This window comes from Protopterus annectens, chromosome 4.part0 (assembly GCF_019279795.1).
Source record: "Protopterus annectens isolate FY-2018-M chromosome 4.part0, PAN1.0, whole genome shotgun sequence".
NCBI lineage: Eukaryota > Metazoa > Chordata > Ceratodontiformes > Protopteridae > Protopterus > Protopterus annectens.
The window spans coordinates 196,119,327-196,146,415 of NC_056733.1; the positions used below are offsets into that span (position 1 = coordinate 196,119,327).

At 43.4% G+C, this 27,089-nt stretch overlaps 1 protein-coding gene across 1 annotated transcript in view; it reads left to right on the top strand.

The window, feature by feature from the left end:
• Positions 1 to 27,089, top strand: part of MRPL12 (mitochondrial ribosomal protein L12) — a 339,601-nt gene that overhangs the window by 66,375 nt on the left and 246,137 nt on the right. Inside the window, exon 2 of the mRNA XM_044069725.1 lies at positions 10,640 to 10,777. Coding sequence (XP_043925660.1) covers positions 10,640 to 10,777 — 138 coding nt within the window. The remainder of the gene's footprint in view (positions 1 to 10,639; positions 10,778 to 27,089) is intronic.

Genomic DNA, 27,089 nt, shown 5'->3' on the forward strand with positions numbered 1-27,089 from the left:
TGTTAAATGTACCAGCTGTTATATACTTAGAAGTAAGTGTGAAAATTATATGTATTGTTTAATTTTAAACCAGCCTGTTCATGACAAACAATATAAACAGGACTGTAAAAGTACATTTTAGAATAGAAAGTACCCACCCCCACAGATTACTACCGACTTAAATCAAACCAAATCCTAGTTGAGGAAAATGTTTGCTATCTGTTTGCAGCTCACATTCCAAGATCAGGTATTAAGAAAAGCATAACGTATATATAAAAAGATATGTACTATATCCCCATAACTGCCCTTTGAATTTACCATGGCATAACTCTGTTATTTCCAACAGTCATCTCACCCCTCCCTGTAGTTTACAGGCTACAGGTCTGTGTCATGTGTTCACAGCTGTCTGCATGTCTGAAGTGCAAGGTGGATAGCAGAGTCCGGACAGTTCTTTTGTGGGTGACACCTGTTGGGGAGTAGGGATGCTTACCAACTTTTAGGGGAGTATGTGTGGCATTGGGTCTCAATGCCACAGCAGTGAAGATGGAGTAGTCCTAAACAGCAGCAGTGTTTTACATGTGTTGTTGGCATGCTAGTCTCGGCAAAGGCACTTTTTTAATAATGTCTGAGAAATCTACTATGGAGGTGTAGGGCACATGGGAGTAGCAGGGTAACTAAGCCAGATGAGTGTTTTAGTCCATGACAGGGTGTTGACAGTACTGGCATCTCTGGAAAAGTGGACAGTGGCATCAGATTGGATCAACCAGTATGGTCTTGGTAGTTAATGCACCAGTTTAGTACCACATACACCTGCATTCTGTACAAACAGCAGTACACATACAAACTGTAGACTAGCCATAACACATGAATATTGCTTATATTTTGTTATAGGAGCATCCAGTATTCAACTATGTCTAAAGGGCAGCAATACATAGGTTGGGAGTGTATTGGCTGCATGGACTTTCTTAGGCTGCATACCACAGGAGCACAGTTGTATGACGAGTGCCCATGGTTCACTCTGGTGTCTCTTGTTCTATATTCACAGGGCAGACCACTACTATTGGGGCAGTAAAACAGGATGATGGCACCTGTACAGGGACTGACCATGAATAAAAGGCATGTATACCAGGTACATAGTCTATTGTTACACTGGCGGGACATCCAACCACAGTATAGACTGAAGGTAATGACCTGCCCAAAAATGAACCTGTGGTTGTACATTTTGATTGCTCAGTGTCAGGTGTCATGGGAGGGGGCCATCATGGCATAGAGCATCTGCTGTGTTCCTGTTGTAGCATCAGATGAGTAAACTGCATCTGATAATGAGTATACCTCCTGTTGTGCAGCCTTGCAAGATTGCCTGACACGGTCCTGTGTCACATTTGGCCACTGAGAGGTAGGCAGCACTTGAGATTAATCAGCAGATGGCGATAGGCTATTATCCAGGCACAGTTGCCTGCTATTCAGGCTGTCATGGAACTGATTGCTGTGTTGTCATTCTTGATGTTCTGTGTCGATTGCTGTTATAGGACATGGAGTCTGGTGACATTCTAGTGATTGCTCTTACAAGCTCTGTGGTGGAACACACTGTTTCCATGTCTACCTCCATGCAGGGAATTGCAACTGCCACCTTGATTACCCACTCTGGCAGTGTTGTTTTGAGTTATGGGTAGGGTATGCCCCTGGGATGACCATGTGTGGGGCTTTATTGCATAGTATATGGTCTTTGCTGCATTAGGGCAGCGGTGACACCCAACCTACCGAAAGAACATATCACCACCAGGCTCTGTATAGGTCAGAGTATCAGTCACACACCATCTTTGTCACTGGTAGAATTCAGACCTAGTGCATCACACCACTGTGGTTGCTGCAGCGTCTTGCAGTCACATAGGGACTCCCCTTTGTTGCAGGGTGATCTGCCTTCTATGACATGCTCCCCCTACATGAGGGGTGTATTAACAGCCATATGTTAATGTCCTGGCCACCAGTGTGCATTGACTATAATCCAGTTCACACAGCACATTGTGGTGAATGTCTGATGTATAGTGTGGCTCATCAATGTGCTGATCAGTTTTGTCTAAAATGTAACACTACATGCATCATTTTTGTGACATGGCACTGTCACTGTATTCAGGTCAAGACCCACAGTTTTGGAGTAGATGTTACCTAATTATCTTCACTGCATGTACTGTGCCTGGCACTGTTGTGGGAGGGGGGGGTTGTATAGCTGCAGCTCCTGCTGTTCATCCTCCATCTCATCAGATGGTTTTCTTTATGTGCTTTCTTTGCTGGCTGTATGTTTACATGGTCCAGCTGTACTGGTATCATGAGTGCCAAACTTATTTGCAGTATAGCTTATGTAGCATGGGACATGTTCAGAACATCTGCAGACTGTGGTAGGGTCATAATAGTGTGCCCCTACCCCATGCACCAATAGCAGAAGGAATTTTGAGAATGTAGAATACATGGGTTGTAGTACTGAGGATTCATAGATTGTTACTAGGCTAATGACCCGGGGGGGGGGGGGGGACTTTCTAAGCCTATCCAAGTTTTCCTGAAAGAATAATGATGTCCTGTGTCCAAATAGGACATTGATGGCAAGGCATTTATAAGCTATCTGTGACCATGAGGGACATGGGTGACAGGCCTGGTATAAATTTTAGTCCCCATCCAGTGTTCTAAGTTGCTGTTAAATTGGGCAATAGATAAACTCAGCTTCACAAGCACTGGAGGCCTGATCCATAGGAGGGGCAGTCTCTGGGATACACACCTATCTCTTCATCATGTTCTATTTAGGTCAAAGTTCAGGTCCCTAGATCTTGTATTTCTGATACTTTTTGACTTGAGAATATGCGGGAGATTCATAAGTGTGGGGTTTCTGGATGCTTAAGCCAGGCATAGATCACCTGTCAGCAGCAGTCTGTAGAAGTCTGTGTCGAGGGAAAGGGCTTTACAACACTGTGCACAAGGCTGGTTTAAGCCTTGTATCCTTTTTGTAAGGTACCTCTGAGCTCGCAGGTTTGTGTGAGAGCTATGTTATATTGGACTTGCACTGCAGTTTGACCACACTCTGGGGTTTCTGTATGGCCATCATTTTGCAGGACTTTAGCACATGTCCAGCATTGTCTGCAGTACAGTATCAGGATGCATTTGGGGATTAGTACATTTTGACACCCTGTGAATGAAGCTACATACATTAGCATTAGCTGCATTGCCTGCATTTACATGGTAGCTCAATGTGTGAAATGTTGCCATGCAGGAAACAGTGGTAGAGCTTGTGTGTGTGACTTTTTATAAATGATGTGGACTGCTTAGGTGCTCTGCAGACACATTATGATCCATTTGCATCACAAATTAATGGTAGCCCTTCTTGTCTACAAACCTTTGTGACAGTGGACCAGGCAGAGTCTTTTTTGCTGTTATGTATGCATACCCTGGCACCAACTATCTTAGGGAGGTGGGTAGTTGTCAGGAAAGCAGGCAGTTTTGTACAATGTGCAGACAGTTGTAACTCTAGTGGTATGCCGAGACTATACGTGCTGATCCATTTGTAGAAGCATTGTGTTGAGAACTTGAGTTTTGTAGAGGCAGAGGCCGGAGAAGTACTCAGTCTGTCTTTTGATCTCTGAAAGGTCCCTGATGGAAAAGAATTGCAGATATTTTTGGTCTCCACATAAGCTGGGCATTAATCCCTACGTCACTCGATGGGTTGCCAACTGTTATACTGACAGAACCCACACTGTAAAAGTAGCTGACTCCAAATCCAGCTCCAGACAAGCGGAGTACCTCAGGGTTCAGCCCTGGGACTTCTCTTGTTTGACATCTACTTCTCTAAAGTACAAGCCAACACTAAGAGACTCTGGCTAACAAAGTTTGGAGATGACTGCAAACTGGGAGCCATTATTGAATCCCCAAATTATGTTGATACTCTACAAAAGGGCCTTACAGAAACAGATGCTTGGTGCTAGAGCCATGGGTTCAAGCTCAATGCCAAGAAACGTGTAGTTATCCCCTTTGGGAAAAAACATGTACCCGTGAATTACAACATAGGTGGCAGTACACTAAACGCCGAAAGTGTAATAAGAGACTTAGGGACACAGGTGGACAGTGGTCTCACCTTCAATAACCACATTGCCACAACAGTCAGGAAATCCTTCTATGTGGCACACCTCATCACTAAGGGCTTTTCATCCAGAAAAAAGGAGGTCATTGTCCCACTGTACTCATCCCTCATTAGACTCATTATAGAATACAACGCCCCATTTGGTATGTACCTCTCAAGACATCTGCAACAACTGGAAAGGCCGCAGAAGTACCTCACTAAAAGAATCACAGGCCTAAAGCAGATGCCCTATGCTGACCGCCTTAAAAAACTCCAGCTATACTCTGTTGCATATCGTCTACTCCGAGGCGATCTCTGCTTAACATACAAGGGCTTGTCAAACCCATAGCTGTTGGACATGCTACACTTAAAGAAATCCCAATCCCTCAGAGCCACACGCTCCAGGGATCTAAACCTTATCACAATAAACAAAACATGTTGGAGGGAAAGGTTTCTGACCCAGAGACTCCCCAGACTCTGGAGTAGACTGCCCATACATGTCAAGCAGAGTGCCTCTTTGGCCTTCTTCAAAAAGAAACTTGATGATTGGATGGGAGAAAGGAAATTCACCCCGGGGATCACATTACGTCAGTTGCCCTGCTCTAGCAGGGTCCAGGGAAGTAAATAGTGTGGGAAGAAATAGCCAGGGAATTGTTATGGCTAGGCTTGTATAGGCCCTAGGGCCGATAGCCTAGTACCAACCTATGAACCAAGTCTTATTTTTTTTCCCAAGGCAAAAACCGTTATTGAAAACTAGAACCAACTTCAAATAACAGGTAACCATTTTTAAATGCCAGTAACTTATGGAAATGAAACCAATACAAGTGCCTATAAATGGGGGTAGAAACATTTTTAAAAGGAAAAGAAACCTATAAAAAGGTGAGGGCTTAACCAAATTCCCCACAACATCCTCATTAATGAATAGTAGGCAGTTTATAAATATTTATTTAGCTAATCAGGCTATATTTCCCCAGGAATGTCTAGAACAATAAATGATGATCTCATTTGAGCCTTTGCATAATTTGAATTCAAGGGGGACTTTCTGAATCCCTAGTCCTAGTGTCCTCGGGCGAATTTTTAAAATCACAGATCTTTTGCATTAGTCTGCACCAGTTTTCAAGGAGAAAGAGAGACTATTGCTCTTTCAGACTCTCATGATCACTATCTTACTCCAAGCATCATTAAATAAAATATTTCTTATTTTGAAGTGTAGATGAAATGATTGCTCAGGATCTTTTTTTGGCGGATGGCTTTGACACCAGTGCATTACGAGTAATGGGGTATGAGTGTCTTGTGTTTTATAATTAATAAAAGTGCATCACTGGCTTCTTTCCTTCTTTTCCCTATGAATCCTACGTAGTGATAAAGCCAGCCTAGACCACTGCAGTTTCTTTGCACACTTTTTGCAGTAGCTGTAGTAAGGCTGTACACGTCCCCATTAAATCATTTGGTTGAAAGGTCACATCCACTTTGGGATATACAAGTTTGAACTTCTGCTCAAATCATCAATCCATTTTTCAGCTATTTTATTAGCAATTTGTCTTCCCATCCCATTTCTTAGTGATTGTATCATGACCATCTTCCATTACTTTCCCACCATTTAGATAGTTACCAGTGGAAGACTGATGGGAGGAAAGGGGTTCTCCTAAACCCCACTTTTGAAAGGTTGAATGGAAACTTGTAAATTAAAGTAGTACATTTGCAAATGTCACAACAGGGCTAGCTAGCCACCTGGTGGTGTGTGACCCTTGGCTCTAGATGATTGTCACTGCTGAAGTGACACCCTAAAGGGGGGAGGGGGTGGATGGATCAAAATTTGCATATAATGGACCAGATTGTGGATATGGTCTGTTCATTATCCCATACATGCTACTTAAACCACACTGGTCTCACTTCACGCGTGTACACACACACACCACCCTTTTAGTACTTTTTTCTCCCTCCATAAAGTTGTTTGTATCCTTTCCCTTTCTATGATTGTTTCTTTGGAGTCTTGAATTCTTTAGGTTTATGCTTTAGAGTACCCTTTCTTTAGTGTTTGTGAAATATGTATTGCTTAGTTACTGGCTTGTACCATTAAGGTATTGGTGTCGACCTCCTCTCCTGTATTTCCTTTATGCTTTTATGTTTGGGAATCCCTCTAAAAAAAAAAAAGGCATCTAGTAGCAATCTTGGAAGTCTGGATTTGTTTTTTTTTTTCTTTTGTGTTTATCATTATGAAGTTGATTACTGCTTTTTCTTCTCCTGCTGAAGTTGTAACTTAAGTACAAAACAGGATTTAAGATAAGTTATCGCAGTATAAGTGTATTTATAGCAGCCCAATTTCTGACTTGTACCCAAAGTGATAGATCATTTAGGTTAGTTAATTCTAGGCTCCTTTCATTTTATTTGGTTACTTTTGGTGCTTTTACTATCATGTAATCTATCCTCGTAGTTTTGTGGTGTTTATAATTTGTATTTAGAGTTACTTTTTAAAAGGTTAAGATTGACTATTGTGGGAAAATGAGATTTAAAAATCCCTTACAAAAAAATCTGTCCTGTCCATTTTTGTAAAAGTAGACAACATAATTTTAAATATCGCCAAAATAAGATTTAAAGTGGTTGTAATATTATATTTTGAGCTTAGTTCAGTTTGTCATCAGAGATTTACTCGACCACTCATTGGGAGACTATTTTTATTTATTTATATATGTATTTGTTTATCTGGGTAGTGCATTAATCACGATTGACCAATTTCAGGGTCATACTAGGTGAAGAAATACAAAACATTTCACAAGTAAAATACAGAAATGTAAACAATGACAGAGAAGTTCAAACTAATTATACAGAAAAAAACTGCATATGCGCATTCTAATGAAAAAGCGGAGTGAGATGCATTTGTTTCTGAAGTGGCTCAATCTTCAGTGAATCTTGAGACAGGAGAAGACTGATAAGAGAGCCATTATGTTACATGTCCTGTGTTGAAGCTGGAGCATTTAGCTTTGATGAGCAAGTACTTATTTGAGGTGCATTCTGAATTTGGAATAAGTGATGATTTCCTTAACGTCCGTGGGGAGAGTTTGCTAAAGAGTAGGAACCTGAGAGGAGGAAGCATGTGTAATGTTGTGGACATTGCATACAGAAACAATGCAACTCTCCCAGTCACTGAATTCAGGGTATCAGGGAAATGATTCCAGGAATGGAGTCTATCTACAAACTGTCTTGGTCCACATTTGTTAACTGTATCCCTTTTTAAGTTGTGAGTTTCAAGTCTTAGGGTAGCTTGCAAATCCCCAAATGGGAGGAGTGGCTGTAATATTCAGTAAATTGCTTCAGGTGTGGGTCATGCGGATTTATCCATGAGCGAGGGAATGTATCACAATTGTTCAGTATTTATGGCCACATTTAAGATCACAAATATAAGTAAGATTGGTATGGCTTCCACCTTCTTATGGCTTGTTGCTTAATATTATTACTTGCGTTCTGTTGAGTACTCCTTTCCCATCCTCTTATTTGCTTTGAGTACTCCATTCCATCCTGTTATGCCTCTATTGAGAGACCTGCTGCAGCACTAGTCAAGTTTGTGATCCAAGCCAATCTGATGGTAGTGGTGTGTATTTGTCAGGTTTACTTGGTATGCAGACCCACTTTTTTGACTTTGTAGTATCAAAACTCAGAATATTTAACGTACGTACCAGAAAACAACATCCACAGAAGGCACTCCAGTCAAGGAAGTATTTGTTTAGGCTTTCGTCCAAAGACTTCATGAGAATAAAATGACAAAATGTCAGCCAATCTTTATATACTGTTCTGCATACTCAATTAAACAATTTATTAAACAATTAAAATCTGCTAGAAAGGTGCTTGGAGTGACATCTGGACAGAGGAAGGAGAACAAGGAGACCTGGTGGTGGAATGAGGAAGTACAGGAGAGTATACAGAGGAAGAGGCTGGCGAAGAAGTGGGATTGTCAAAGAGATGAAGAAAGTAGACATGAGTATAAGGAGATGAGGCGCATGGCAAAGAGAGAGGTGGTGAAAGCTAAGGATAAGGTGTATGGAGAGTTGTATGAGAGATTGGACACTAAAGAGGGAGAAAAGGACCTGTACCAATTGGCTAGACAGAGGGACAGAGCTGGGAAAGATGTGCAGCAAGTAAGGGTGATAAAGGATAGTGAGGGAAAGGTACTCACGAGAGGAGAATGTGTTGAGTAGATGGAAAGAGTATTTTGAGAGGCTGATGAATGAAAAGAATGAGAGAGAGAGAAGGTTGGATGATGTGGGGATAGCGAATCAGGAAGTGAAACAGATTAGCAAGGAGGAAGTAAGGACAGCTATATAGAGGATGAAGAATGGAAAGGCTGTTGGCCCAGATGACATCCCAATGGAAGCATGGAGGTGCTTAGGAGAATGCGTTGAGTAGATGGAAAGAGTATTTTGAGAGGCTGATGAATGAAGAGAATGAGAGAGAGAGAAGGTTGGATGATGTGGGGATAGTGACTCAGGAAGTGAAACAGATTAGCAAGGAGGAAGTAAGGACAGCTATGAAGAGGATGAAGAATGGAAAGGCTGTTGGCCCAGATGACATCCCAATGGAAGCATGGAGGTGCTTAGGAGAATGTGTTGAGTAGATGGAAAGAGTATTTTGAGTGGCTGATGAATGAAGAGAATGAGAGAGAGAGAAGGTTGGATGATGTGGGGATAGTGAATCAGGAAGTGAAACAGATTAGCAAGGAGGAAGTAAGGACAGCTATGAAGAGGATGAAGAATGGAAAGGCTGTTGGCCCAGATGACATCCCAATGGAAGCATGGAGGTGCTTAGGAGAAATGGCAGTGGAATTTTTAACTAGATTGTTTAATGAAATTTTGAAAAGTCAGAGGATGCCTGAGGAGTGGAGAAAGTGCTTTGGTACCTATCGTTAAGAATAAGGGTGATGTGCAGAGCTGTGCAGTAACTAAAGAGGGATAAAATTGATCAGTCACAGCTTGAAGTTATGGGAGAGAGTAGTAGAAGCTAGGTTAAGAAGGGAGGTGATGATTAGTGATCAGCAGTATGGTTTCATGCCAGGAAAGAGCACTACAGATGCGATGTTTGCTCTGAGTGTGTTGTTGGGGAAATACAGAGAAGGTCAGAAGGAGTTGCATTGTGTCTTTGTAGACTTGGAGAAAGCATATGACAGGGTGCCTAGAGCAGAGTTGTGGTATTGTATGAGGAAGTCGGGAGTGGCAGAGAAGTATGTAAAAGTGGTACAGGATATGTACGAGGGTAGTGTGACAGTGGTGAGGACTGCAGTGAGAGTTACAGATCCATTTAAGGTGGAGGTGGGATTACATCAAGGATCAGCTCTGAGTCCTTTCTTATTTGCAGTGGTGATGGACAGGTTGACAGATGAGATCAGACAGGAGGCCCTGTGGACTATGATGTTTGCAGATGACATTGTGATCTGTAGTGAGAGTAGGAATCAGGTTGAGGAGACTCTGGGGAGGTGGAGATATGCTCTAGAGAGCAGAGGAATGAAGGTCAGCAGGGCTAAGAGAATATATGTGTGTGTAAATGAGAGGGAGAGTAGAGGAATGGTGAGGATGCAGGGAGTAGAGTTGGTAAAGGTGGACGAGTTTAAGTACTTGGGATCAACAGTTTAGAGTAATGGTGAATGTGGAAGAGAGGTGAAAAAGAAGAGTACAGGCAGGGTGGAATGGGTGGAGAAGAGTGTCAGGAGTGATTTGTGACATGAGTACCAGTAAGAGTGAAAGGGAAGATCTACAAGAGGGTAGTGAGACCAGCTATGTTATATGGGTTGGAGACAGTGGCATTGACAAAAAGGCAGGAGTCAGAGCTGGATGTGGCAGAGTTAAAGATGTTAAGATTTCCACTCGGTGTGACTAGGATGGATAGGATTAGGAATAGGTATATTAGGTCAGCTCTTGTTGGACAGTTTGGAGACAAAGCAAGAGAGACGAGATTGCATTGGTTTGGACATGTGCTGAGAAGGGATGATGGGTATATTAGGAAAAAGATCCTAAGGATGGAGCTGCCAGGTAAGAGGAAAATAGGAAGGCCTAAGATAAGGTTTATGGACGTGGTGAGAGAGGACATGCAGGAGGTTGGTGTGACAGCAAGATGCAGAGGATAGGAAGAAATGGAAAGAGATGAATCCACTGTGGCGACCCCTAACGGGAAAAGCCGAAAGATGATGATTAAACAATTAAAATCTAAAACCTTCAGCAAAACAACTTTGAAAGCAACATTACACAATATGACACCTTATACTTATAAAAAACACTTAATACAAATGCTACCATTGATTCCAGGGTGCTTATTTGCTTGGAACCTAAGCTGTCAAAAAGTTTCTCTTCTCAAAACAATTTTTTACAATCACCACCCCTTACATCCCTAGAGACTGAATCTAACACAAAAAATTAAACTGTTTGAAATCTGCACATACAGTAGAATGTTTATAAAGAGCATTGTTGATTTCAGTGTTTTACGTACCTTTGAAAGGACACAAAGTTTTTGCTTAGCTTTGTTGTAATGGCTTATGTTAACTGTTCATGTGGCATATTTTGTGCATTTTTCTAGGCAGCAGAAGAGGAAGCTGCACCCATCAAGAAAGAGAAGACCAGCTTCACTGTCAAGCTAACTGAAATCAAAGCAGAAGATAAAGTAAAACTCATCAAGGAAGTGAAGAACTTTATTCCAGGCATAAACCTGGTCCAGGTAGGAGCATCATGAATTTGTACTTGCATTCTTCAAAGTTCTTGTATTTAAAAGCATCTTGTAAAATGCCTAAGTCCCTTCTTAAACTTAGTCCAGGTAAAAATATTGGGAATGAATTTACAAATGTGTTTTACAATCCTGTTTTATTCCGAGACATCATGGGAGATGTATAAATTACTCTGAAATTGCTCCAAGTAATATAACATCAGGAATGTGTTTGTGTACAAACATGTTTGCGAACCTTTAATCTGAAGTTGTTGTCTTCATTTGATCTTCAACATGTGGGTTACCGGATCAGCCTCTGATCCAGCTTGGCCGCATATCCAGCATCTGATTAGAGCTCAAAGCTCCTCCCCTTACCCATAATGCCCCCTGTCTCCTTCCTCCCGATCTCGTTTGCCTCACTCTAGTCCGCTTTGCAATCTGTGCTCTCTGCTAAACTTTGGGTAAGTGAACTTCTTTTTTGACTATTTTACCTATATGTTCCCTTTTCTTATTATTTTTTTTTTTAACTGACACAGAGAGCGTGCGGGGGGGGGGGGGGGTTGGGCCTAGAAAAAACACCATCTTTCCTGTCTCTCGCGTACGTGTGTGTGTGTTCTCTGTGTGAGTGTATTAGGCTGTGTATTTGGGAGTGTGTCTTAACTCCCCAAACCAGGTCCAAATTGATCTGTGCACCTAATACCCAAGAAACTAGACATGTTTGGGAAGAAAGTTTACACATCTGCTGCCCTGGCCTCAGTGGTGTCAGCTGGCAGACACACACGACCAAGTTCCGGGTGTCTCTAATTAGACCTCCTTGGAAAGAAAATGGGGGAAGTATCTAATGCTGATCTTAGAGCAAAACTGTTTGAAGCTTATCTCGACAGCTAGTCAGGCAGCAAAATACCCTAAAGTGGTGTGAATGCAGCATCCAGGAAAGCAGCAACAGCCATAGTGAGTAGGATTCATGCCTGGATGAGGCTGTAATCTCTTCAGCAAATGTAAAAGCACAGTTGCTGAATGCCCTTTTGACAAAGACCCGCTCTGAGAGTCCTACAGCCTTGGTGTTCAAGCAAAGGAAGAAAAGAGGTGAAGTAATAGAGAGTGAACTATTCATACTCCAAGCCATGTTATGGCAAGAATTTATGCTTTCTTTTATTGGAAGCAAGTCAAAAGCAAGAAAGACCAACTCGTGAAAAGCTGGGAGGCACAGGTAAAGGGAAAACCTTGGGCCTCCTCTTCAACCTCTGACAAGAAAAAGCCACGACTGAATAGGACCAAGTACAAGTGACCCCCCCCCATCTTCTGCAAAAATATGGCCCCTACTGATTTACTACATCAGCGACAACCCCCTAAGCAATACAACCTGTGGTAAGAGACCTGGGTACACAGGTTGACAACAATCTCACATTCGACCAACGTGTAGCAACAGTGGTCAGAAAAGTCTTTTGCTTAGTTCATCTCATAAGTAAACGGATTGCTTCCAGAAAAAAGGAGGTTATTACCTACCTGTACTCCTCCCTCATTAGGCCAGTAATTGAGTACAACGCCCCGTTTGGCATTTACCTCTCCAAACACTTGCACCAGCTGGAAAGGCCACAGAAATACCTCACAAAGAGAATCCATGGCCTCTAATGCCCGTCCTATGTGGACAGGCTCAAATCACTATCACTCTACTCTGTATCGTACTCAGAGGTGATGTGTCTCGCTTATAAAGCAATCTCGGACCCTCCCCTACTAGATATGCTTCATATCTGTAAGTCAGACTCCTTCTGCATTACCCAATTGAAAGGCCTGAATCTAATATGTGACGTTTAACAAAACCTGCTGGAGAGAGGTTTATCTCCCAGAGGCTGCCCTGTCTCTGCAATAGACTTGTCATACATGTCAGAGTATGTTGCTGACCCTCTTCGAGTGAAACCTTGGTGAATGGATGGGAAACCACAAATTTGTCCCAGGGGTTCCACCTGTGTCCCTCATTGACAGGGGTGACAGGTGATAACTGTGGTTTCTTTTTGGGGATAAATGCTAGGCTTGTAAGGGACCCAGCGCCATTAGCGTAGTAATCCCTGTGATCTTAGCCCCAACCCCTTTAGTTCCTGGATAGCAGGCAGAATCGCTCTCTGCCTCCCGGTTTCAAAGCCCTTAATGTAGGGTAAATTGCTATTACAGATTATCGGACAGTGGTGCAGGTGGCAGTGTAAGCCCCCCCCCCAAATCCCCGGTGCTACCGCAAGATTTAAAATAAAAAAAAAAACAAACTTTTAGATCCCTTTAAAAAAAAGAGTCAATACAAAAAGTTATTTTCCAAGACCAGAAAAGAGGCTACATGTAGGCCCGTGCTTAACCTTTCCAAATCAAATACTTATGGCACAACAGCCTATCCTCACTACTACCCATCACCACAGGAGTTTCACAAGGGTCCATTCTAGGATCCCTCCTGTTCTCCATTTTCACTAATAATCTTCACAGCATCTGTCAAGGTCCAACTGTCATACAATATGCAGATGACTCAATACAAGTCTGTACAGCCAGAGATCCCCCAGGAATTCCACACCAACACCCAAAAAGTCTTCCAAACTATTGTTGCCTGTTTTTTTAACAAAATCCTAATACTGAACCCCCCCCCCCCCAAAAAAAAAAAACAAAACAAAAAAACTGCTATTTAGTTCAAACAAATCAAACAAATCAACCACAATACCCAGTCCATTTAATATTGTGTCCAGGGATGGGACTATTATCGCTTCAGACACTCATACTAAACTACTAGGTATGATCATTGATAATCTCAAATTTGATCTACATGTAAATCAGACCATTAAAAACATCCACAAAAAACTGGGCAGTCTATATAAAAATAAACAATTTCTAACCCAAGCTGCCAGGACAACTATTGCTCAAACTCACCTCTCTGTTCTGTTCTATGCCTCTCCCTTTTTCACCAAATTACCCAAAACAGAAATGGCCAAGCTCAACACCTGCTACAAGCAAATTGCCAAATATGCCACTGGTGCACCCTACCGATCCCACCCTTGCCATTCCCTCAAACAACTTGACTGGCTCGAATTTCCCAGTCTTCTAACCTTCCATCAGCTTTCCTTTGCACACAAACTAATACTGTTTCCAGATAAAATCCCAGCACTGGCCAACCTACTAACATTGCAAACTAAGCCTAGACAACTACATTCTAGTGAGAAAACACTGATGAAGGTTACTGAGAGTAAAAACACAGCAAGGGACTACCTCTTCCTTCAAAGGTTACATTTAAAAGACTCCAAGGACCGTCTAAAACGCACGTGGATATGCTTATGTTCACCCCCAGCCTAAACTCACCAGTCATATCATCCCGCTTCTCTAATCTACTAGTCTCTGTTTCTGAACTTTACTACTAAGGAACTGCTGCTTATATTTCTAGCCTCCTCTTTGTGTCACTTCTAAGCCTGGCCTTTCAGATGATTGTATCTTTACATATTGTGGCACTAAAACCCTGCTAGGTTCTTTTTTTTTTTCTATAAACTTTTCTTTCGCTGCTTAACATTTGCTTTTATACTTGGTGTAGATACCTCACCGTTCAACTCTGTTTTACCTACTTCAATAATCTTGTTCCTTGCAAACTTGTACTCACACCATCTGTATAAAATTGCAAAAGATGCAAACTTTTTTACATATGTAGCTTATCCTGCTTGGCGTCTTGCTGATCTACTGTCTCATTCTAACTGTATAAAATCATGAAAGATGCTTTTATACAATATATTTAATGTTAAAGCTTTGTGCTTATATACTGTCTGTGTAAATATGAATGCTACTGTTTTACTCATAATTGCTTGTAATTGATTTGTGGAGCATTTCTTCCCGGGTCTTCGCTGAAAATGAATATGCATTTAGTCAGACTCTCCCAGTCAACAAATGTAAAATAAATAAATATCTAAAGTTACCCAAGTTCAAGAAGCTGGTTGTTTACGCCCTGCTCTCCCCCTTTGCAAAAGCCTCAGTTCTCACCATAGACTTGGAAGATGTCGATCTCCATGTCCCTGTGCATCAGGACCACAGGCACTACCTCGGGTTCTTAGCATGGGGCTTTTGCTATCTCATAACTTTTCCCTTTGGTTTAGCCACTGTGCCCATGGTCTTTACAAAATACTTAGCTGCAGTGATTGCCTTATGCAGAGTTAAGGGCGTCCATATCTTCGTATACATGGACAGCTGCCTTTTTCAGACATGGTCACAGGAGGAGATGAACAGTGCTGTGGATGTGACTTATGGACTTCTTTCACAGAGTGGGATTCACCCTGAACATACAGAAATCAAGCCTTCTACCTTCCTGAGTAATAATTTTTTTCTGAGATGTTTTTGATGGACACTGCAAGCATTCCTGCCTCCAAACAAGGTACAGAGCTTTCAGGCTCATCTGTTGCACCTTGCAGGTCATAAGCAAACCAAAGTGATTGAATACCTCATGGTACTGGGTTTTATGTTATCTACTGATGTTCTTCGTTTTTCACCGTTGCAGTCATTTACATTTGGGTAATTTGCTGGCAGGTTGCCCTCAGTCGGCCTGATTATCAAAGTCTCGGGTCCTGTGTCGGTTGCTGTCCCTTCTTCCATGACGTCAGGTCGTCAGGGGTATAAAACATGCAGCCGACGCCATTACATCAGTCTTTCTTGCCGCGCGGTGCCCGAAGCAGAAGCAGTTCGCAAGTGCCAGTCGGCCGACACCTGAAATTTTCATTTTCGAGTTTCAGATCTGAAGTCTTAAACTAAAAAGCTAAGTACCACATTGGGGAAACTTTTTCTTGCTCCTTAGCAATGTCAGTAAAAGTTAATAATTGCATTACTTGTGGGAAGCAAATACCTCATAAGGATTTCCAGTTCATAGGTAGGTACTAGGCTATTGGCTGTAGGGCCTATACAAGCCTAGCCAAAAATGTACCCTGGCTTTCGCCATCCAAGGAAGTTATTTCCCTGTGCCCCTGTCAAGCAGAACCACAGAAGTGATCCCCGGGGTGAATTTCCTATTACCCATCCAATCATCAAGATTTTTCTTGAGTGTTAATGAGCTCTCTTTGACATAGATAGGTACTGTACTACATATGTACATATGTACATGTGATAGGTATTTGTACTGTATTCCTTGCCTAGGGCCAGATCATGACGTACCTTGCTGTCGGTTCTGTGCTTTATTTAATCAACGCACTATAAACGGTACATTTTTGCTTCTAAATATTTTGGCTCATGCTTTAATTATCCAGAAATGTCGTCGGTTAGCAATCAGACTACCGGAATACCTAAAAAAATGCAAAGAAAAAGACAGAGACAGGCCTTTGAGGTCCAAAACTGCCGACAACGCATCTCCTAAGCCAGTCGCCAGTTCGCCAGTACTCAGTGAGGTGCTTTTGCAGCCCCTGATACCTGCTACTTCTGATTCGTAGGCCTCTACTGAGACCCATTCGGAGTCCGGTATGCTGAGAGATGCTTCAGTTATGGAACCCGCGGATGTGTCTACCTTGGATGGGTCTGGAGCCTCTGTGCAGGCACTGGCTTCTGAGGGTGTTTTCAGACCTACAGATTTGTATATTAGACCGACAACATCTTCAAAACTAAGGCCAAAATCTCGACCTATGTCCAAAAAAAAAAACCGACGCCTAGGCCACATGTGCAGGCCCCTATGCCTAAAAAACAAATTATCAAAATGGCTGTAGATTTAATTACTCTGATCAGGGTTAGCCAACCCCCCCCCCCCCTTTCTAAGAGGCCTAGGCAGGACGGTGACTATGAATCTCCTGAACAGGATTCTATTTCTTCTGACTTTTCAAAGAACAGGAATTGTCTATACCTACTTATGAGGACTCTGATGCAGAGGATTCCATTCCCTCTGCTTCTCCCCCTGAGGATTTTTCTTTTGGGGAAACTTTACATACCTTACGGGAACATTTCCACTGGGAAAGTCAGGATTTCTCTGAATCTAAAAAGAGACGTAGGGATTTTCTTCTTCTTCCTCAGCATAGGCCTTTGGCTATACTTCCTGTCCTTGACATTGTTGATTATGTTTTTTCAGAATCTAGTATGGCTCCTGATTCTCTGCCTTTGGCTCCTTGTAAGCCAGACAGATACTACAAGGTTCCTGACTTCCACAAATTCCTTTTCAAAAATCCTGTTGCGGATCCTGAAACCATTTCTCAGGGTCCCAAGGGTATTAAAGCATCTACTGCTAAAAATCCTACCCCTTCTGATAGAGATTCCAGGGCACTCAATAGATGGGGGTAAGAAGGATGTTCATCGTGTTTCACTGTTGCAGTCATTACACTCTGGTTATCCTGCTGGCAGGCGATCCGTAGTCGGCCCGAGTTGCAAAGTATTGGTCTGGCGTCTGTTGCTGTCGCCTCCTCCCTGACGTCAGTGCGCCAGGGGTATAAAAGTTGCAACCAGTGCCATTTTCTTCTGTCTTTCTTGCCGCGCGGTGCCCGAAGCATAAGCAGTTCGCAAGTGCCGGTCGGCCTACTCCTGAGATTTTCAAAATTGAATTTCAGAACCAAAGTCTTCAATAAAGCTAAGTACCCCGTTGGGGAAACTTTTTCTTGCTCCAGACCATTTTCAGTAAAAGTTAATAATTGTATTTCTTGTGGGAAGCAAATACCTCGTAAGGACTTTCACTCTTACTGCATTCCTTGCCTAGTCCCTGACCACGATGTTACTAGTTATCGGTTTTGTGCTAGATTCAATAAAAGCACTATTAAACGTCGGTTTGATTTTGCTTAACATTATTTTGGACGAAGATTTAATTACATAATGCCGTTGGAGCAGCCGACGACCGGAATGTATAAAAAACGCAAAGACAAAGAAAAAGACAGGCATTCGAGGTCCAAAACCGATGACAAAGCCTCTTCTAGGCCAGTTGCCGGTTCTCAGTGAGGTGCTTTCGCAGCACCTGACACCCGTTACCTCAGAGCCACAGGCCGCAACTGACAGCCACGTGGAGACACAGAGGCCTCTGGAAACTCAAGGAATTGAGCCTACGGAAAATATACCCTCAGATGGGTCCAGAGCCGCTGAGCAGGCACCAGCTTCTGAGGGTGTTTTCAGACCTTCACAGCTTACAATTAAAGGTACTACAGCAGCAAAGGCAAAGTCAAAAACACCATTAAAGACAAAGAAACAAGTGCAATATTCTCCAGAACAGTCATCCATGCCAAAGAAACAGATGCTTAAAATGGCCGAAGACCTTATTTTAATAAGGGGCTCCCATCCCCCTCCTGACAAAAGACCTAGGCAATACACTGATTATGATTCCTCTGATCAGGTTTCCATTTCTTCTGATTCTTCTTCTGACTGGGGCTATTCACTCCCTCCCTCCCTATGAGAACTCTGATGCTGAAGAGTCCATTCCTTCAGCCTCACCGCCTGAGGGATTACTCTTTCGAGGAAACCCTACACACCATGAGGGAGCATTTCCATTGGGAGAGCCAGGATTACTCAGAATCCAAGAAAAGGCTCAGAGATTTCCTTCTATTGCCTCAGAACAGGCCCTTGGTTATCCCCCCATGCTTGATATTATTGATTCTTTTCTGAATCCAGTCTGTCTCCAGATTCTTTACCCCCTGCACCAGTAAAGCCAGACAGGTACTACAGGTTCCAGACTCTCATAACTTTTTTACAAAAACCCCGCTGCAGACCCAGAAACTATTTCTCAGGGTCCAAAAGGGGTTAAAGCTTCCACTGCCAAAAATGATCCTGATCATGGTAAAGCAAAATTGTTGGATGCTCCTTTATAACAGGACTGTCTCTTTGGTAATAAGGAAGAAGTTCTAAAAAAGATGGAAGATAAAGCTAAATCTATGCAAACTGTGAAAGATTTCTTACAAGTGCAACCTCCAAGATTTAGTAGGCACTGGCCTACTAAGAACTGTTCCTTTCCAGTTCCTTCGAGAGCCACTCAAGTCAAACTCAGACATTCCAAAGGCACCAGGTTTCAGTCCCAAGGGACTTTCAGGACAAAGCAATGGGGTGCCTCGTCTTCCAAATCTGGAAACAACAAGGCACCTCCCTATGGTAAGCAGTCTCAATGACTTCCCTTTACACTTACCAAGTACTTACCTTTTAGCTGCCCCTTTGGGGGGAAAACTAGCTCTTCATGCAAAAAACTGGCAACTTGAAACCCAGGACAAATGGGTTTTAAATGTATTATCCCAGGGATACAGATTTCATTTCCACACGTTGCCAATTCCAAATGGATGGCCAGACCTGCCCCCAAATCAGTGGGCAGAGGCCCAGAAACAAGTACTTTCCCTCATGAGCATGGGGGCTATTCAACTAGTACCAGAAGAGGAAAAGGGGCAAGGTTTCTATTCAAGACTTTTCCTGGTACCCAGAAAAGGCAAATCATGGCGTCCAGTTCTGGATTTATCTACTCTAAACACCTTTCTGGACATCCCAAAATTCAAGATGCTGACTCTTCACCAGTTACTTCCTATGCTAGGCAAATATGCCTGGTTGGCAACTCTAGATTTAAAAGAGGCTTACCTGCATATCCCAATCAGGGAATCTTGCAGAAGATACTTCCGCTTCAAAGCAGGTTACTTGCATTACCAGTTCTCTGCACTGCCCCCTTTGGCTTATCTTTTGCACCCAGGGTCTTTACAAAGTTCCTGGCTCCAGTAATTGCATTTTGCAGGCAAAGAAATATTCAAATATATCCATACCTGGACGATTATCTAATTCAGGCAGAAAACGAGGACATTCTTCTAAAACATCTGGCGTTTGTAAAAAGGGATGTTCATCGTGTTATACTGCTGCAGTCATCACACTTGGGTTATCCTGCTGTCAGGCGGTCCCGCATTTGGCCGAATCCCAAAGTCTTGGTCCGGCATCGGTTGTCGTCGCTTCTTCCCTGACGTCAGTGCGACAGGGGGATAAAAGTGGCAGCCGACGCCATTTTCTTCAGTCTTTCTTGCCGTGCGGTGCCCGAAGCAGAAGCAGTTCGCAAGTGCCGGTCGGCTAGCTCCTGAGATTTTCGACTTGAATTTCAGCCCGAAGTCTTCTCTAAAGCTAAGTACCCTGTTGGGGAAACTTTTCTTGCCTCAGACTGATGTCAGACAAAGTTAATAATTGCATTTCTTGTGGGAAGCAAATACCTCATAAGGATTTTCATTTTTATTGTATTCCTTGCCTAGGCCCCCAGACCACGACGTCTCTGGTTGTTGGTTTTGTGCTAGGTTCAACAAACGTACAATCAAGCATCGGGCAGATTTTGCCCGACATTATTTTGGCAGAAAATTTAATTATAGCATGTCGTCGGAACAACCGACATCAGCAATGATTAAAAAACGCAAGGATAAGGACAGGCAACCAAGGCCAAGACCAGATACCGAGGCCTCAGCAAGGCCTACTGCCGGTTCTCCAGTTTTCAGCGAGGCGCATACGTGGCCCCTGACTACCGCTGATTTAGAAATTCTGACTGCCTCCCAGACCGAATCAGCTGGGCCTCAGGAGCCGGTTCCATCTCTCCCCTCGGACGGCAACCCTGAAGGTGATCTGGAGATTTTGGACAGGCCTTCGGTTTCTGAAGGTGTCTTCAAACCGACAACTATCTCTATTAAGTCTTATGCTAAACTTAAGACCTCCTTAAAAGTTAGGAAACCGGGTCCACAGTTCCTCCCCCAGAGGCCCCTATGCCTAAAAAACAGATGCTTAAGATGGCTGAGGATTTAATTACCCTTATCAGGGGTTCACAACCCCCTCCTGACAAAAGGCCCAGACTGGAGGAAGATTATCCTTCCTCTGACCAAGCATCCATTTCCTCAGCTAACTCTGAGGACTAGGATTAGTCCTTCCCTCCTTATGAAGACTCGGATGCTGAAGAGTCCTTTCCCTCTGTCTCCCCCCCCTGAAGACTACTCTGCTGGTATTTTAGCATGTGGAATTGGCAGTTTAAGGCCCTCATGGCCAAAGTGGCAGACTTATACACTTTCTTCTCCCATCTTTCTACGTAGACATGCTTGGCTAAAAGAGCCCTGTTGCAGACCCCAAAACCATTTCCCAGGGTCCCAAAGGGGTAAAGGCCTCTACTGCTAAGTATCAACTACCTTCTGAAAGAGATTCCAGAGCATTAGAAAGATGGGAGAAGAAAGTGTATACGTCTGCCACTTTGGCCATGAGGGCCTTAAACTGCCAATTCCACATGCTAAAATACCAGCAGTACTTGATTACACAGTTAAAGCAGAAAATGATCCCTCAGACAGATCAACCTGATTTCAAAGAGATGCAGGATTTGCTACATGCAGCAGAACATGTGGGAAAGCATACCTTACAGTGTGGTTTTGATTCATTGGAAGCCTCATGTAGAGCAGCTGTCACAGGATCTGTAATACGTAGACATGCTTGGCTAAAAGAGCAAGCCTTACCAGAACATGTCAAAGCAAAGTTATTGGATGCTCCATTGCAGGAAAGATGTGTTATTTGGTGTCAGAGAAGAGGAAGTTTTAAAGAAAATGGAAGACAAGGCAAAATCTATGCAGACAGTTAAAGATTTTTTACAGGTACAACCTCCTCGTTTCAGCAGAAACTGGCCATCAAAAAACTGGTCCTTTCCTGCATCAGACAGACCCCAAAGGGGTAGGTACAAACGCCCAAGGGGCAGAGGCCAGCCACAAGGTTCTTTAAGGCCTAGACAATGGCATACAACAACTCAGAGGTGGAGACGAAAGATCTCAACCCTCCAGGAAACAAACACAATGACTTCCCTCTTCGCCTGCCAAGCAAAATTTCCCTGGCAGCACCTTTGGGAGGAAAACTGGCTCTATTTCCACAAAATTGGCACATCATAACAAAGGACAAATGGGTTCTGGATATTACCCAAGGCTACAGATTTCATTTTCACACTTTACCACGGATGAGTGGCATGCCAAATCTGCCTCCAAACCAATGGGCAGAGGCACAAACGCAAATTTCAGCTCTCATGGATATGAAAGCAATTCAAAAGGTACCTACAAAGGAGCAAGGTCAAGGTTTTTATTCAAGACTATTTCTAGTGCCAAGAAAAAACAAAGCCTGGAGACCCATTTTAGACCTCTCAATTCTAAACACATACCTGGAGGTACCCAAATTCAAAATGCTCACACTACAGCAGCTTCTTCCCATGCTGGGCAAGGAGTCTTGGCTGGTAACATTGGACCTCAAAGAGGTATACCTGCATGTCCCTATCAGACAAGATTGCAGAAGGTGCCTCAGATTTTTGGCAGGTACAACGCATTATCAATTCTCTGCATTGCCCTTTGGCTTATCTACTGCACCCAGAGTATTTACGAAATGCCTGGCATCAGTAATTGCATACTGCAGACGAGGAGTACAAATTTATCCATATCTGGACGACTGCCTGATCCAAGCGGACAGCAAGGCCATTCTATTACAGCATCTGGCATTTGTAACAAAGCTGCTAAGTTGCCTAGGGTACACAGTAAACAAAAAGAAGTCAAAGCTAATACCCTCACAAGACATAATCTTCCTGGGTGCCAGCTTAAATACAACGGCCCAGATGGCTTATCTCACGCCAGACAAACAAAAACAACTGACTAAATACTTCAAAAAGAGGACAACTTTTACCCAGCTCACTGCAAGGAAAATCCTGCAGGCATTGGGGTTCATGGCATCCTGCATTCAACTAATTCCACATGCAAAGCTGCATAGGAAGAACTTACAATGGTACCTGAAAAGTGTATGGACTCAACACAGGCACAGCCTCGAAACAAGTATACCTCTCATTTCCTGCCTTCAAAAAGAGTTCCTATGGTGGGCTCAAGCATGTCAAATAAACAAGGGTCTTCCTTTTGTCTTACCTCCAGCAAACCAAACTATGACAACAGATTCTTCAGACTATGCCTGGGGAGCACACATGGCAGGACCGTGCATAGAGGGCAAATGGTCTGCAAAACAAATGCATCTACACATCAACCAAAGGGAGATGCTAGCTGTGCAAAATGCACTGACAGCCTTCAAGGACCTCTTGCATCCAGGACAACTACTAATAAGGACAGACAACACCACAGTTATGTGGTACATAAACAGGGAGGAACACACTCCTACCCTTTATGCAGACAGGCAATGACCTTGTGGAACACAGCATTGACTTACCAAGTACAACTGCAAGCACAGTTCCTGCCAGGAAAGGAAAACATATTGGCAGACAAATTAAGCAGAAAGTTGGCAGATCCTCACGAGTGGAGACTACACCCACAAGTATTTTCAATGATAACTCAAAGGTGGGGACGCCCAGACATGGATCTATTTGCCTCCCCCAGCAATTGCCAACTACAGCAATTTTGCACAAGGACTTATCATTCCCTAGCCTGGAAAGTGGACGCCGTATCATTCAGTTGGACAGCATTGACAGTCTATGCCTTCCCACTGCTACCTCTCTTGACCAAGGTATTACTGAAAGTCAGATCAGAGAGACCACAAAATGATCCTCATTGCTCCGGACTGGCCACGTCAGCACTGGTACCCATTACTAAGGACCTTGACTCTCAGCCCTCCATGGATCTTACCTCAATTCCCACTTCTGTTGACTCGGCAAAACTCTCAGATCCTTCACAGTCAGCTCAGGACTTTAAATTTAGCTGCATGGAGAATACCTTGAATTCTCAATCAACACTTCTCTCAAAGGGCATCCTGAATGTCATTTTGGAGGCCAGGAGGCCCAGCACCAGAAAAACTTACTCGGACAAATGGAAAAGATTTTGTGCATGGAACCAGGCTAAAGGCCAAAATCCTTGGATACCAAATATTCCTCAAATACTGCAATACTTAACTGAGATGCTACACAAAGGCCTTTCTTTCTCATCCATCAAGATCCATGCTTCAGCCATTTCAGCTCAATATAATACGGATCCTCCCATATTATCACACCCTTTACTAAGGCAGTTTCTCAGAGGGGCTAAGAATATAAGACCCCCCCCAGAAAACCCCCAATGCCAGCTTGGGACCTCAACTTCGTTTTAGAAAAATTAACACTGCCTCCTTTCGAACCAGCCTTCTCAGCAGAACTACAATACTTGTCATGGAAAACAGCTCTGTTGCTGGCTATCACCTCAGCACGCAGGGTCTCAGAACTACAGGCACTTATGGCAGTGGAACCTTTCATCATTTTCCATCAGGACAGTCTCTCTTTATGAACTAACCCTACCTTTATGCCAAAGGTAGTATCCAGTGTGGCTTTGAATCAGACCATTCACGTACCCACCTTTTATCCAAACCCCCAGAATAAAGGAGAAAGACTCCTTCACTCTTTGGACATTCACAGACAGCTACGTTACTATTTGGATAAGACAAAGACCTTCAGAAAAACGGACCAACTCTTTGTATCCTATGCTGCAGGTTCACAAGGAAAGGCTATTTCAAAACAGACCATCTCCAAATGGATAGCACATTGTATCCGCTTTTGCTACTCGCATCATGGGAAAGCAGTGCCTGTTAATATTGGGTCCCATTCTACCAGGGCTACAGCAACCTCAGCAGCCTTTCTCAGGGGGGTTCCAACCAAGGACATTCTGGAGGCAGCTTCTTGGAGTTTAGTGCACACCTTTACCAAGCACTACCACCTTCCATTATACTCAAAAACCAGAGCTGGTTTTGCCACTGCAGTTCTGCAGGGCATCCTAGCTTCACCTAACCCAGTTTAGTACCAGCCACCCATCCATAGCTTTGGGATTCAACCCAAGTGTGATGACTGCAGCAGTATAACACGATGAACATAGTACAGTTTTGTACCTACCATAAATGTAGATGTTCGAGTGTATATACTGCTGCAGTCCAGGTTACCCTCCCACCATCCCCTCTACATACTAGCGTGTTGCATCTATCTATTGGATGCATGCCTATATGGTGTATTTGCTAACAGCTAGTACTATTGTTTATCTACTAAGGTATTTTTGCATAGTTATTTGTATTGCCTTCCTAGTTGGGGGCACCTGACAATCTTGGGCAAGAAAAACTGAAGAAAATGGCGTCTGCTGCCTCTTTTATCCCCGTTGCACTGACGTCAGGGAAGAAGTGACGACAACCGACACTGGACCAAGACTTTGGGATTTGGCCGACTGCGGGACCGCCTGACGGCAAGATAACTTAAGTGGGATGACTGCAGCAGTATATACACTCGAACACCTACATTTATGGTAGGTACAAAACTGTACTTTCTAACTTGTCTAAGGTACACTATAAACGAAAAGAAATCACAACTGGTACCCTCTCAGAAATCTTGAATACAACTGCCCAGATGGTTTTCCTTACGCCAGAGAAGCAAATTCATTTGGTGACTTACTTCAAACAGGTGGCCACAAAACCCTGCTTTCTGCAAGGCAAATACTGCAAGCCTTGGGGTTCATGGCCTCCTGCATTCTTCTAATTCCATATGCAAGACGGCATATGAGGAAACTTTAGTGGTACTTTAAAAAAAAAAAAAAGTCCATGGAGTCAGCATTGTCACAGCCTGGAAACAATGATTCCTATCATTCCTTGCCTGTGCCTAGAATTCCTATGGTGGGCAGAGGCCTGCCACCAGAACAAAGGACTGCCATTCACACCACCCCCTGCCACCCAAACCCTAACTACAGAAGCATCAGACTATGCATGGGGTGCTCATCTGGCAGGGAAGTGCATTCAGGGCAAATGGAGCCCAAATCAAATGCACCTTCACATAAATCAAAAAGTAATGCTAGCTGTACAGAATGCACTGACAGCCTTCAAGGACTACCTTCATCCAGGACAATTACTGATGAGGGCAGACAACACCACAGTTATGTGGTACATAAACAAGCAGGGGTTACACACTCCTACCCCCTCTGCAGACTAGCCATGGCATTGTGGGACACGGCCTTGAGCTATCAAGTACAACTACAAGCTCAGTTCCTGCCAGGAAAGCTGAATACTCTGGCAGACGAACTAAGCAGAAATCTCATGGACCCTCACGAATGGAAACTAGATCCACGAATTTTCAACATGTTGACATGCAAATGGGGGAGCCCAGACATAGTTCTGGGGTGAGGCAAAAAAATCTATCAGTTGGACAAATGTTGCACAAGAACTCATCACAAAAAAGCCTGGGAAGTGGATGCTCTGTCCTTCAGCTGGAAAAACCTATTAGTCTATGCCTATGCCTTTCCCCCTCTGCCTCTGCTCTCCAAAGTTCTACTAAAAGTCAAACAGAACAAACCAAAAATGATTTTGATTGCTCCAGACTGGCCTCGCCAAACCTGGTACCCACTCCTGCGCAGTGTGGTACACCTTCCACCGTGGCACCTACCTCAGCCACCTTCCTTACTGTCTCAGCAGAACAATCAAACTCTGCACACTCAGCTCCAAACATTGAATCTTGCAGCGTGGCTAATCACCTAAATTCACCCTTAGCATCCCTCAGCAAACCTGTAATGGATGTCATTTTGGAGGCGAGAAGACCTAGTACTAGAAAATCTTATACTGACAAATGGAAAAGATTCTGTGCCTGGAATCAATCTCAAGGGATAAGCACAGCAGTGCCCAACATTCCTCAGATTTTGCAATACTTAACCGAGATGCTTCACAAGGGCCTGTCCTTTTCTTCCATAAAAATCCATGCCTCAGCCATTTCAGCTCATTACAACACAGAACCTTCCCTATTTTCTCATCCCCTGCTAAAGCAGCATCTCAGAGGGGCCAAAAACTTAAGACAACCCAGGAGAGCTCCAACCCCTGCCTGGGACCTTAATTTTGTATTGGAGAAGCTCACTCTCCCTCCTTTCGAGCCAGCTGCTAATGCAGACTTAAAAATTCTCTCTCTGAAAACAGCTTTCGTTTTAGCAGTCACTTCAGCTAGAAGGATTTCCGAATTACAGGCACTTATGGCAGTGGAGCCTTTCATTTTTCATGCGGACAGGGTATCTCTCAGGACCAACCCATCCTTCATGCCTAAGGTGGTGTCCAGTGTGGCTCAGAACATTCATTTGCCAACTTTCTTTCCCAATCCACACAACAAGTGGGAGTGGATTCTGCATTCATTGGATGTACACAAACAACTTTGATTTTACTTAAACAGGACTAAATCTCAAAGAAAATCTGAACAACTGTTGGTAGCATTTGCTGCAGGGGCAAAGGAAAAGGCTATTTCAAAGCAAACCATTTCCAAATGGATAAGCCATTGTATTCGTTTCTGCTATGTGCACCGTGGAAAAACTATCCCCCAGGGGATCAGATCCAGTTCCACCAGGGCTGCATCTACTTCAACAGCCTTTCTCAGAGGTGTTCCTACCAGGGACATTCTAGAAACTGCTACCTGGAGCTCAGTTCATATTTTCACCAAACATTACCA